Consider the following 13,837-nt stretch of genomic DNA (forward strand, 5'->3'; position numbering starts at 1 on the left):
TGCTTCCCTCTGCCAACCAGCTTTTTGGAGATAGAAATTTCATTCTCCAACAGGATTTGACACCTGTCCACACTGACAAAAGTACCATTACCTGGTTTAAAAACAACAGTATCACTGTGCTGGATTGGTCGGCAACCTCGCCTGACCTTAACCCCATAGAGAATCTATGGGATATTATCAAGAGGAAGATGAGAGACACCAGACCCAACAATGCAGAAGGGCTGAAGGCGGCTATCAAAGCAACCTGGGCTTCCATAACACCTCAGCAGTGCCACAGGCTGATCGCCTCCATGACATGCAGCATTGATGTAGTAATTAATGCAAAAGGAGCCCGACCAAGTATTGAGTGCATTTAATGAACATACATTTCAGTAGGCCAACATTTCATATTTTAAAATCATTTTTCAAGCTGGTGTTATAAAGTATTCTAATTTACTGAGATAATGGCTTTTGGGTAGAAATAAACACACGAAATAGATCACTCTGCTTGTAATGACTCTATATGAGTTTCACTTTTTGTATTGAAGAACTGAAATAAATTATCTTTGTGATGACATTCTAATTTTGTGAGAAGCACCTGTATCTCTCTGATTTAAGGGCATAAGAATTCAAAGTTTTAAAATTGGGAAATTTACAAACTTTTCACAAATGTCAGTCATATCAAACAAATTTTACCACTGTCATGAAGTTCAATATGTCATGAAAAAAACAATCTCATAATCGATGGAATCCATTGAAGTGTTCCAGATTTATTAACACATACAGTGACACTGAACAGATTTAAAAAAAATGAGGCCTGGTCATTAACCTATAAAGAAGCTTGGTTCTTAAGCGGTTAGGTTTTCCTATTTTTTTTTTGCATATATTAAATAAATCTCTTTCACAAAAAATGTTTGTAACATGTTCTGAGAACCCCAAAATTTTGGAAATTATTTTTTTAAATCAACGGGTGGTTTTCTTATAGTCTGTTTTAAGGGTCGCTTCCCGGGGGGTTGGCTGGCGGTGGTGGTGAGGGCCAATGACACAATCCGGCTAATCTGTAGCTCAGCCCATGTCACCCTAGGATGGGAGCAGGGGGGTTTAATGCAATGTACCTGTGGTCACTAACCCTCGCTGTTCTGTATAGGGCACTGCACCCTGGCATAAATGGGCTGTGGGCAGGTGGCCAATTTTCACAAATTTGAAGTGGTTTTTAAACGGTGAAATGACTTTGGGCTCCTGATCCTCCACCAGTGTCACACAGAAAGGAATGGCCTGGATACAATGCAGGTCCCTCCTCCCTGGTCCAAGCGGGTTCTGGGCATCAACGTGGGCACCAGTGCTAATTTCTGCTGCTTATTAAATGTGCAAAATACATAAAATGTTGCAACTAAAAACCCACGGAATAAGGCGGCACCTCCAGCCCCGTCCCCCTACACCGCACTGCTGAAACTCCCGCTTTATTGAGACCATTCCTGATGGCTCTTGTGACGTATCGGTCAGTGCGGTAGTTCCACGGTCCACGTGTGTCCTTACGTGAAACACATCGTGTAATCTCGGGTATGGAGAGGGCGTGGACTGTAATCTCAGGGGCTATGGAGAGGGCGCGGACCGTAATCTCAGGGGCTATGGAGAAGGTGCGGACCGTAATCTCAGGGGCTATGGAGAGGGGTGGACCGTAATCTCAGGGGCTATGGAGAGGGGTGGACTGTAATCTCAGGGGCTATGGAGAAGGTGCGGACTGTAATCTCGGGGGCTATGGAGAAGGTGCGGACTGTAATCTCGGGGGCAATGGAAAAGGTGCGGACTGTAATCTCAGGGGCTATGGAGAGGAGTGGACTGTAATCTCAGGGGCTATGGAGAAAGTGCGGACTGTAATCTCGGGGGCTATGGAGAGGGGTGGACCGTAATCTCAGGGGCTATGGAGAAAGTGCGGACCGTAATCTCAGGGGCTATGGAGAGGGGTGGACTGTAATCTCAGGGGCTATGGAGGTGTGGACCGTAATCTCAGGGGTTATGGAGAAGGTGCGGACCGTAATCTCAGGGGCTATGGAGAGGGGTGGACTGTAATCTCAGGGGCTATGGAGGTGTGGACCGTAATCTCAGGGGTTATGGAGAAGGTGCGGACCGTAATCTCAGGGGCTATGGAGGTGTGGACCATAATCTCAGGGGTTATGGAGAAGGTGCGGACCGTAATCTCAGGGGCTATGGAGAGGGGTGGAATGTAATCTCGGGGGCTATGGAGAAGGTGCGGACCGTAATCTCGGGGGCTATGGAGAAGGTGCGGACCGTAATCTCAGGGGCTATGGAGAAGGTGCGGACCGTAATCTCAGGGGCTATGGAGAAGGTGCGGACCGTAATCTCGGGGGCTATGGAGAAGGTGCGGACCGTAATCTCAGGGGCTATGGAGAGGGGTGGACCGTAATCTCGGGGGCTATGGAGAAGGTGCGGACCGTAATCTCAGGGGCTATGGAGAAGGTGCGGACCGTAATCTCAGGGGCTATGGAGAAGGTGCGGACCGTAATCTCAGGGGCTATGGACAGGGGTGGACCGTAATCTCAGGGGCTATGGAGAGGGGTGGACCGTAATCTCAGGGGCTATGGAGAAGGTGCGGACCGTAATCTCAGGGGCTATGGAGAAGGTGCGGACCGTAATCTCAGGGGCTATGGACAGGGGTGGACCGTAATCTCGGGGGCTATGGAGAGGGGTGGACCGTAATCTCGGGCTATGGAGAGGGGTGGACCGTAATCTCGGGGGCTATGGAGAGGGGTGCACCGTGCGGTACCGTGCAATGTAGAGTGCACTTTCGGCTCCTTCCCCCCCTCCGGTGGGCGGGCCGCTGGGACACGTGGTAATGACACGTGATCCCGGACGGGCTGTACAGTGAGCGGGCTACTAGTACAGACAGACGGAGCTGGAGTGCGGAGCGGCAGGCGGTGAGCGGTACCGCACTATTGATTACAGCGGTTGTTCTTCAGCACACGGTGCTGTTGGCAGGAGCCTGTACTCAGCGATGTCCGCTCACACAGTGCGGAGCGTGCGCAGTACGCGTCCTGTCAGCTCCGAGCACGGGCTGCACCGGATCATTGTGTCTGACATCCCCACGTTACAGGCCGTTCCCAGCTCCCAGATGAGCAGAGCCTGGCCACACTGTCACTTTTGCATTTGCTGCCTGTTACGATTCGCAACCCTTCATTAGTTACCATTTTTCTTTTGTTTCTATCCTGTTGCCAAGGAGACCGACCACATCTGTAAATTGTAAGGACTGTTCTGGATCTGGCCTGGGTTAGGAGAGAAGAGCGCCCTCCAGCGACTGTGGCCAGCATCAAAACCGCGCTTAGGCTAGTTTCACATTTGCGGTTAAGTCCGCAGCGTATCGTCCGCAACCTCAAACGCACGGAAACGTCTGGTAACACAGCATTTTTTATCCACATCAGCTTACACATGATGGTAGAAAAAACGCAGCGTTTGCATGCGTTTTTACATGTGTTTGCGCTTTTTATGCGCATGCGTTTGATATTTCTCAGAGGGTGTGTCTTTAATGGGCATGTCTAAATCAGTTCCTGGACGTGCGCAGTCCGAAGTACGCAAGCGCATCAAACGCATGCCTACGCAAAGACACGTGTACGCATGCGTTCCCATAGACAGCAATACGTTTGTTTGCCGCATTCCTTCTGTTAACAACCGCATACGTTTATAGGCCGCAAATTGACGCATCTAAAATTACTACATGTAGCGTTTACCGCGCCAAACCACAGACGACGAAGCGACGCATGCGTCATCAAACGCGGCAAAACGCAACCAATCGCAGACCCCTGCGTCCCTAATGTTAAAGATAGGAATACACAACGCATGTAGAAAATTGCGGCACAAACGCTGCGGACACAACCGCAAATGTGAAACCGGCCTTACTGGAGGAAAAAGCATCTAAGCAAAACACTGGGTATGGTGGTCGGTCTCCAAGACAACAAGCTTTAGACGAAAGACGTGTTCATAACTCAAGAACGGTTGAAAATCTTAATAAGCAGCAAGGTGAAGAATTTCCCAATACCAATCTACAATGATGGAATTAACCCTTTAAGTGGACACACTGTCTGCCGCAGGTTCCCATCTACTCACACTCTACTAATCTACCACCTCATGCCCGACCACTGTATTGTACAAGGGGGTCCCTAATCTCTAGGCCGATGTAGGTTCCTTCTACCGTCTTATTTAATGTTTTTTAGGCAGTAATTTAAAAATGAGAGAAACAGCAATTGTCTTGTAGTTTTTGTTTATTGCATAGACGGCTCGTTCACAATCTTCTGGGGTTGTTGCTATCACAGCGATATTAGATTTCTTTAGCTCTTTTCTTCATTTCTGCACATTAAATCTGTGAATAATTAGTTGTTTCGCTGCATTCTGAGACCCATAAAGTAACATTTTCTGTTCTTGTTTTGTAGATGAGCTGTAACTTTCTTTGTGAGTATTTGACTTCCAACTAGTTATTACATTTGTCGTAAATTGTTTTTGTTCTTTAACCAAAAATAAATAAATCTCTGCTGTGATAGTACACCTCTCACTACTAGATGCTGTCACTTTCTCTTCTGATGGGTTGTGTCTGCTCCCCAGTCTGTAGAATGGAGGGCTGCAGTGTTCCCTTTTTTAGTTTTTCCTCCACTGTGGCGCCCCCGGTCACCCCCTGGTTATGGTGCTACACTATATCTCCATTCATGTGATACGTCATTAGATTCAGAATTTCTGCCACCGCTCTCTCTGCTAATCTACCAGTCCTTGCCCTCACATACAATAGATCCACAAGCAGGGGGCTGTAGTAGTGGCCACTGGAGCCCCTCATGGTTCTGTGCTATGGGGTCTCTGTGCCGTCATATAGTGCACTGATGGGGCGGTGTGTGCACAGTGTTCTCCTAATGAAGCAATGACGCCACTGTACAATGAATGAGCCTTGTTTGCAGTAACTATGAATTCCCCAATAGGTGTTGTCTAGTGAAGTGAATCTCCTCATGCTTTCAGTTTTTCTTTGTTTTGACAGTCTAAAGCTTCATTCACACTCCTTTTATTTTTCTCATTCTGTAATAATGGTCTTTTCTCTTTTTTCAATATGCTGGATCCATTTTTGGCCCGTGTGTCACTTTTTATAATGTATCATATGTTTTTCTCATTTGGGGAAAACGACACATATGTCATCCCAGAACTATTTTATTTTTTTTTGCACAGATCCCTATACTTGGAACGGGTGCATTTCACCTGCAAATCAGACCCAAAACAAACAGCTCCATTTTTGTCCTCCTCAGCCAGTCCGCAAATAAAGGCTGGCATATCTATAATATAACGCTGGGAGCGTCACTCTGTCCGAAGCCTTTATAGACTGCGCAAGCGCCGGCGCAGTCTGGACCCCACAGAGCGACGCTCCCAGGAGATCGCGGTATGCGTAAGCACTGAACGCACACCGCTATCTCCAACAGAGAAACAGGGACGAGCCAGGAGGCGGAGGGTGAGTATACTTACCTGTCCCGTTCCACCGACGCCATTCCGGGCCATGAATATCCCCCTGCTCCCAGAATCGGCACCTGCGCAGTCCGCGCTTTCCGGCGCCATTTTCTTAAAGACACATTGCAGTGTGTCTTCAAGAAAATGGCGCCGGAAAGCGCAGACTGCGCAGGCGCCTTTTCCGGCACCAGGAGGACACAGAAAATCTGTCCTCCTGGTGCCGGAAAAGGGGCCTGCGCAGTCTGCGCTTTCCGGCGCCATTTTCTTGAAGACACACTGCAATGTGTCTTCAAGAAAATGGCGCCGGAAAGCGCGGACTGCGCAGGCGCCGATTCCGGGAGCAGGGGGATATTCATGGCCCGGAATGGCGTCGGTGGAACGGGACAGGTAAGTACAGGTCCTTCTCAAAAAATTAGCATATAGTGTTAAATTTCATTATTTACCATAATGTAATGATTACAATTAAACTTTCATATATTATAGATTCATTATCCACCAACTGAAATTTGTCAGGTCTTTTATTGTTTTAATACTGATGATTTTGGCATACAACTCCTGATAACCCAAAAAACCTGTCTCAATAAATTAGCATATTTCACCCGGCCAATCAAATAAAAGTGTTTTTTAATAACAAACAAAAAAACCATCAAATAATAATGTTCAGTTATGCACTCAATACTTGGTCGGGAATCCTTTGGCAGAAATGACTGCTTCAATGCGGCGTGGCATGGAGGCAATCAGCCTGTGACACTGCTGAGATGTTATGGAGGCCCAGGATGCTTCAATAGCGGCCTTAAGCTCATCCAGAGTGTTGGGTCTTGCGTCTCTCAACTTTCTCTTCACAATATCCCACAGATTCTCTATGGGGTTCAGGTCAGGAGAGTTGGCAGGCCAATTGAGCACAGTAATACCATGGTCAGTAAACCATTTACCAGTGGTTTTGGCACTGTGAGCAGGTGCCAGGTCGTGCTGAAAAATGAAATCTTCATCTCCATAAAGCATTTCAGCCGATGGAAGCATGAAGTGCTCCAAAATCTCCTGATAGCTAGCTGCATTGACCCTGCCCTTGATGAAACACAGCGGACCAACACCAGCAGCTGACATGGCACCCCACACCATCACTGACTGTGGGTACTTGACACTGGACTTCAGGCATTTTGGCATTTCCTTTTCCCCAGTCTTCCTCCAGACTCTGGCACCTTGATTTCCGAATGACATGCAAAATTTGCTTTCATCAGAAAAAAGTACTTGGGACCACTTAGCAACAGTCCAGTGCTGCTTCTCTGTAGCCCAGGTCAGGCGCTTCTGCCGCTGTTTATGGTTCAAAAGTGGCTTTACCTGGGGAATGCGGCACCTGTAGCCCATTTCCTGCACACGCCTGTGCACGGTGGCTCTGGATGTTTCCACACCAGACTCAGTCCACTGCTTCCTCAGGTTCCCCAAGGTCTGGAATCGGTCCTTCTCCACAATCTTCCTCAGGGTCCGGTCACCTCTTCTCGTTGTACAGCGTTTTCTGCCACATTGTTTCCTTCCAACAGACTTACCATTGAGGTGCCTTGATACAGCACTCTGGGAACAGCCTATTTGTTGAGAAATTTCTTTCTGGGTCTTACCCTCTTGCTTGAGGGTGTCAATGATGGCCTTCTTGACATCTGTCAGGTCGCTAGTCTTACCCATGATGGGGGTTTTGAGTAATGAACCAGGCAGGGAGTTTTTAAAAGCCTCAGGTATCTTTTGCATGTGTTTAGAGTTAATTAGTTGATTCAGAAGATTAGGGTAATAGGTCGTTTAGAGAACCTTTTCTTGATATGCTAATTTATTGAGACAGGTTTTTTGGGTTATCAGGAGTTGTATGCCAAAATCATCAGTATTAAAACAATAAAAGACCTGACAAATTTCAGTTGGTGGATAATGAATCTATAATATATGAAAGTTTAATTGTAATCATTACATTATGGTAAATAATGAAATGTAACACTATATGCTAATTTTTTGAGAAGGACCTGTATACTCACCCTCCGCAAGTAACAAATTGCTGTGCCATGAGGCTGTGGCACTTCATGCCACAGCTATTTGTTACTTACGCCACTTACGTCCACAGCCACCGCACCCACCACAGCCACCGCACCCAGCACAGCCACGCACAGCCGCCGCACCCAGCACAGCCGCCCACAGCCGCCGCACCCAGTACAGCCGCCGCACCCAGCACAGCCACCCACAGCCGCCGCACCCACCACAGCCACCGCACCCAGCACAGCCACGCACAGCCGCCGCACCCAGCACAGCCACGCACAGCCGCTGCACCCAGCACAGCCGCCCACAGCCACGCACAGGCGCCTACAGCCACGCACAGCCACCGCACCCAGCACAGCCACGCACAGCCGCCGCACCCAGCACAGCCGCCGCACCCAGCACAGCCACGCACAGCCGCCCACAGCCACGCACAGCCGCCCACAGCCACGCACAGCCGCCGCACCCAGCACAGCCGCCGCACCCAGCACAGCCGCCGCACCCAGCACAGCCACGCACAGCCGCCCACAGCCGCCGCACCCAGCACAGCCGCCGCACTCAGCACAGCCGCCACACCCAGCACAGCCACGCACAGCCGCCCACAGCCACGCACAGCCGCCGCACCCAGCACAGCCGCCGCACCCAGCACAACCGCCGCACCCAGCACAGCCACGCACAGCCGCCCACAGCCACGCACAGCCGCCGCACCCAGCACAGCCACCGCACCCAGCACAGCCGTCCACAGCCGCCGCTCCCAGCACAGCCACCGCACCCAGCACAGCCACGCACAGCCGCCGCACCCAGCACAGCCGCCCACAGCCGCCGCACCCAGTACAGCCGCCGCACCCAGCACAGCCACCCACAGCCGCCGCACCCACCACAGCCACCGCACCCAGCACAGCCACGCACAGCCGCCGCACCCAGCACAGCCACGCACAGCCGCTGCACCCAGCACAGCCGCCCACAGCCGCCGCACCCAGTACAGCCGCCGCACCCAGCACAGCCACCCACAGCCGCCGCACCCACCACAGCCACCGCACCCAGCACAGCCACGCACAGCCGCCGCACCCAGCACAGCCACGCACAGCCGCTGCACCCAGCACAGCCGCCCACAGCCACGCACAGGCGCCTACAGCCACGCACAGCCACCGCACCCAGCACAGCCACGCACAGCCGCCGCACCCAGCACATCCGCCGCACCCAGCACAGCCACGCACAGCCGCCCACAGCCACGCACAGCCGCCCACAGCCACGCACAGCCGCCGCACCCAGCACAGCCGCCGCACCCAGCACAGCCGCCGCACCCAGCACAGCCACGCACAGCCGCCCACAGCCGCCGCACCCAGCACAGCCGCCGCACTCAGCACAGCCGCCACACCCAGCACAGCCACGCACAGCCGCCCACAGCCACGCACAGCCGCCGCACCCAGCACAGCCGCCGCACCCAGCACAACCGCCGCACCCAGCACAGCCACGCACAGCCGCCCACACCCAGCACAGCCGCCGCACCCAGCACAGCCGTCCACAGCCGCCGCTCCCAGCACAGCCACGCACAGCCGCCTACAGCCACACACAGCCGCCTACAGCCACGCACAGCCGCCGCACCCAGCACAGCCGCCGCACCCAGCACAGCCGCCGCACCCAGCACAGCCGCCGCACCCAGCACAGCCGCCGCACCCAGCACAGCCACCGCACCCAGCACAGCCGCCCACAGCCATGCACAGCCGCTGCACCCAGCACAGCCACCGCACCCAGCACAGCCACGCACAGCCGCCGCACCCAGCACAGCCGCCCACAGCCACGCACAGCCGCTGCACCTAGCACAGCCACCGCACCCAGCACAGCCGTCCACAGCCGCCGCACCCAGCACAGCCACCCACAGCCGCCCGCACCCAGCAGCGCCACGCACAGCCGCTCGCACTCAGCACAGCCGCCCGCACTCAGCACAGCCGCCCGCACTCAGCACAGCCACCCGCACTCAGCACAGCCACCCGCACTCAGCACAGCCGCCCGCACTCAGCACAGCCGCCCGCACTCCGCACAGCCGCCCGCACTCCGCACAGCCGCCCGCACTCCGCATAGCCGCCCGCAATGATGGGGGCGCAGGATGGAGCAGCACGTGATAGGATGGGGGCGCAGGATGGGAGCACATGACAGGATGGGGATGCAGGATGGAGCAGCACATGACACGGTGGAGCAGCACATGACAGGATGGGGTGCAGGATGGAGCAGCACATGGCATGGTGGAGCAGCACATGACAGGATGGGGCGCAGGATGGAGCAGCACATGGCACGGTGGAGCAGCACATGACAGGATGGGGATGCAGGATGGAGCAGCACATGACACGGTGGAGCAGCACATGACAGGATGGGGGCGCAGGATGGAGCAGCACATGACAGGATGGGAGAGCAAGATGGGAGCAGCACATACCAGGATGGAGACCATATACCAATATAAATGCTCGCCACCCGGGCGTAGAACGGGTTCAATAGCTAGTGAATATATAATGGGCTTGTGTTCCATCAATGAAGCCTACAGAACGTGTATGCCTGAATGAGGCAGGCTTAAGGGGTCATCTACTACTTGGACAACCCCTTCTTGATCTAAAAGTTTGGCCCTGCTAAAAAAAAATCCTACCTGTACTCCCCTGCCGTATTGTCACCGTTCCAGCACTGTCAGCACTCGCGGTCCTGGGGCTCCTGTGCGGTGTTGTGACATGTGACCCCAGCGCCCAATCAGCACTGACATCACTGTCCCCGCCTTTGGACAAATTGAACATGAAGAGGAAGTCCGGGCTGCAGCTGATCTCTCACTTCCTCTTCATGTTCAATTCGACAGGAGGCGGTGACAGTGACATCAGCGCTGATTGGGCGCCAGGCATCACGTGTCACAACAACTGCACGGGAGCCCTGGGGGAGTGAGTGCCAACACCGTGGGAATGGCACGGGAGGTGAGTATAAGCTCTATTACTTTATTGGGGCCAAGCGAGGGGTATGACAGGGAGTTGTCCAGGTGGTGGACAACTTCTTTAAAAAGGTTTTCCGGTCTAAAATGATAAGTCTGCAATCACTCTGTGTGACTCGCTGGTTTCTGAGCAGGGATTGGCGGTGAGGTATGCAATATGCATACTCCTGGCCAGAATCCGACAAGTGGGTGCAGCCTTACTTCATACAAGTATATGGAGCGAGGGCACGGCTGTCCAGTGGATATGTCCTCGGCTCAGTACACTTGTATGGAGTGAGGGCACGGCCGTCCAGTGGGTATGGCCTAGGCTCAATGCTCTTGTATGGAGCGAGGGCACGGCTGTCCAGTGGATATGTCCTCGGCTCAGTACACTTGTATGGAGTGAGGGCACGGCCGTCCAGTGGGTATGGCCTAGGCTCAATGCTCTTGTATGGAGCGTGGGCACGGCTGTCCAGTGGATATGTCCTCTGCTCAGTACACTTGTATGGAGTGAGGGCACGGCCGTCCAGTGGGTATGGCCTTGGCTCAATAGTCTTGTATGGAGTGAGGGCATGGCCGTCCAGTGGATATGTCCTCGGCTCAGTACACTTGTATGGAGTGAGGGCACGGCCGTCCAGTGGGTATGGCCTACGCTCAATAGTCTTGTATGGAATGAGGGCACGGCCGTCCAGTGGGTATGGCCTATGCTCAATAGTCTTGTATGGAGTGAGGGCACGGCTGTCCAGTGGGTATGGCCTACGCTCAATAGTCTTGTATGGAGTGAGGGCACGGCCGTCCAGTGGGTATGGCCTATGCTCAATAGTCTTGTATGGAGTGAGGACACGGCCGTCCAGTGGTTATGGCCTTGGCTCAATAGTCTTGTATGGAGTGAGGGCACGGCCGTCCAGTGGGTATGGCCTAGGCTCAATAGTCTTGTATGGAGCGGGGGCACGGCCGTCCAGTGGGTATGGCCTAGGCTCAATACTCTTGTATGGAGCGAGGGCACGGCCGTCCAGTGGGTATGGCCTAGGCTCAATATTCTTGTATGGAGTGAGGCAGCGCCCACTATACGGCTTTTGCCTTGGAGTATGTATAAGGCCGGGGTCACACTTGTGTGTTCAATGCGAGAAACTCGCTAATCAATTCCCGGCACTGCCGCCGGCGGTTTGGGCACAAGCGTTCAGCTGCATAGAAATACATGCAGCTGCACACTCCGATCCTGAGACTTGCGCGAGTGTCTTGCATTGCACACACAAGTGTGACCCAGGCCTAACGCATACATCACCGGCGTTCCTGGCTCAGAACCCAGCAGATCCCTACATCACACAGTGCGCGTGGGCATCACGCAGACTGATTGCAGACTTACCATTTTACACACTGAATAAATCGAAATGTTTGGAAAATTTGGATTCTATTATTTTTCACAATTTGCATATCATGAGCATGTCTATAAATCCTGAGATGTCCTCCTTCTTAGTGGTGTAATTTCAGTGTTGAGGAGTGTAAGTTGATAGCAGAAGGGCCCAGATAGCGTCCCAAGTATACAGTGCCTGGTAATGAAGTAGACGAGCTGTGGGTCCGCCCATTTTGTCAGAGTTGTGAAAAAATGGCGTGTGTTAAATGTGTGCCGATAATTCATTAGCCAGGTTGTGTGGATACAGACAGATTAAAGGGGTTTTCTTATGTTCATTAACCCTTTCACCCCCAAGCCTGTTTTCACATTAATGACGAGCCAATTTTTACAATTCGGACCACTGTCCCTTTATGAGGTTAGAACTCTGGAACGCTTCAATGGATCCCACTGATTCTGAGACGGTTTTCTCGTCATAGTGGAAAAATGTGTTCAATAATGTGGCAAAAATTTAGCAATTTTCAAACTTTTAAGTTTTATGCCCATATTTTACGGACTAAAAGATTTATTGGACCATAAGATGCACCCCAAATTTTTGGGAGGAAAAAAAATGGGTTAAATTAAAATGGTGGTACGTCCAAGGTCAGGAAGACCTTCCCTTTCATGTCATATGGGATACCTTGAAGGTCAGGAAGGGGTTAATGTTTAAAATTGCCATTAGTCTGTAAAAGCAGGCAACTTTGTAATTTTATTTTGTTTTTATTAAAAATCCTCTTGGCTTTCAAGAATGGAGGGATTTTTTAATTTTAAAGTTAACTGTTGCCTAGGTTATCTAGATAGAAAACCCGCACTAGCAAGCTCCACTCTGAAGCTAGTGCCGCTGCTCGCCTCCCCTGCCTGTGCTGGGGGTATGGGAGAGCGCCCCCTTCAGACATTATAGGGAGCAGCAGTATGTTATGTTTCTACAGTGAGAACGGGTTTCAGTCACGTTTTTTCTACTCTTTCAGTTAACATATATTTTTTTTATTTGCAGGTCTGTAAAATGTATCGATTCTTGCTTGTGTCGCTGTGTGTGGCACTTTGCAGTGGCCACTATGACAATGAAGACTGGACCGATCCCACTGACATGTTCAATTATGATGCAGCTACTGGCAAAATGATTAACCCCAAGGTGCACAATTCATACATTCTTAATAATGTGCTTATGAAATGTAGGAGATAGAAGGAAGTGGAAACAGAGTTTTGGTTGACCTCAGATCATTGTCCCCGTGTTGCCATAGTAAATGGTCTTCTCTAAGAAAGCACATGGCTGCTGTCTGTCAGTCAATTGTGTAATTAAAGGGATTGTCCACTACCAGGGGGACCTCTGTTTAAATAAAGTAGCCCTCCTTATAATATATAAGTAACAGATACTCCCCTTCTAAAATGTTGGCACTGGGTCTCCCGGGCCATTCTTATGCCATGTGAGCCAGCCTTTGGCTACTATAAGGCTGCTGGGAACTGACTTCCTTTTATCTGAACCTTGGACAAACAGAAGTAGTTAGTGATTGGCTGCGGGGCTCACATGGCACAAGAATGACCCGCTGCGTATATCATTTTGGTATTATATAAGGTGTGACCGCATTATATAAAAGGGGCTGTCTAGTTAGTGGACAACACCTTTAATTAAACAAAAAAAGTATTATGTAATGTGGACAATGAAAAGTCTTATCACCTATTCATTTTCAAAAGTTTTCTTTAAATGTGTTAACTCTTTAAGGCAGGGCTGTGCTGAGCGCCGATCACCATTGGCCCAGCTACTGAAACCTGGCCAACTCATGTTGCTGGATGAGGCTTTACACATTTTCTCTTGCAGCAGATCACAGACATGTCTGCTTTCTCATAAAGCTGCCACATTTGTCCCTGGGTCGTGCCTGCATTTACAGTAACGTGTTTTGTTTTTGTAAAAGAGAAGCCTCCATGTTCTTCTAATCCCAGTTATCTCTTCTTACACCATTCTGAGCCGGTCAGTCCTGTTACTCGCCGTATTATCAGGGCGTACGTTCTGCCTACGTCCACTTGTG

At 51.5% G+C, this 13,837-nt stretch overlaps 1 protein-coding gene across 7 annotated transcripts in view; it reads left to right on the plus strand.

The window, feature by feature from the left end:
* The first annotated feature begins 2,813 nt into the window (after positions 1-2,813).
* CLCC1 (chloride channel CLIC like 1) overlaps positions 2,814-13,837 on the plus strand; it is a 233,456-nt gene continuing 222,432 nt past the window's right edge. For 3 of the 7 annotated variants that reach the window (XM_077278353.1, XM_077278351.1, XM_077278350.1), the window contains exons 1-2: positions 2,847-2,915; positions 12,808-12,945. In XM_077278353.1, the coding sequence (XP_077134468.1) occupies positions 12,817-12,945 (129 nt within the window). In that variant the 5' untranslated portion in view covers positions 2,847-2,915; positions 12,808-12,816. Of the gene's footprint in view, positions 2,923-2,983; positions 4,169-4,421; positions 4,441-12,781; positions 12,946-13,837 lie in introns of those variants that run through there. The other 4 variants (XM_077278348.1, XM_077278352.1, XM_077278354.1 and 1 more) reach the window with 4 other exon arrangements.

The sequence above is a fragment of the Ranitomeya variabilis genome, chromosome 8 (assembly GCF_051348905.1).
Source record: "Ranitomeya variabilis isolate aRanVar5 chromosome 8, aRanVar5.hap1, whole genome shotgun sequence".
Classification (NCBI taxonomy): Eukaryota; Metazoa; Chordata; class Amphibia; order Anura; family Dendrobatidae; genus Ranitomeya; species Ranitomeya variabilis.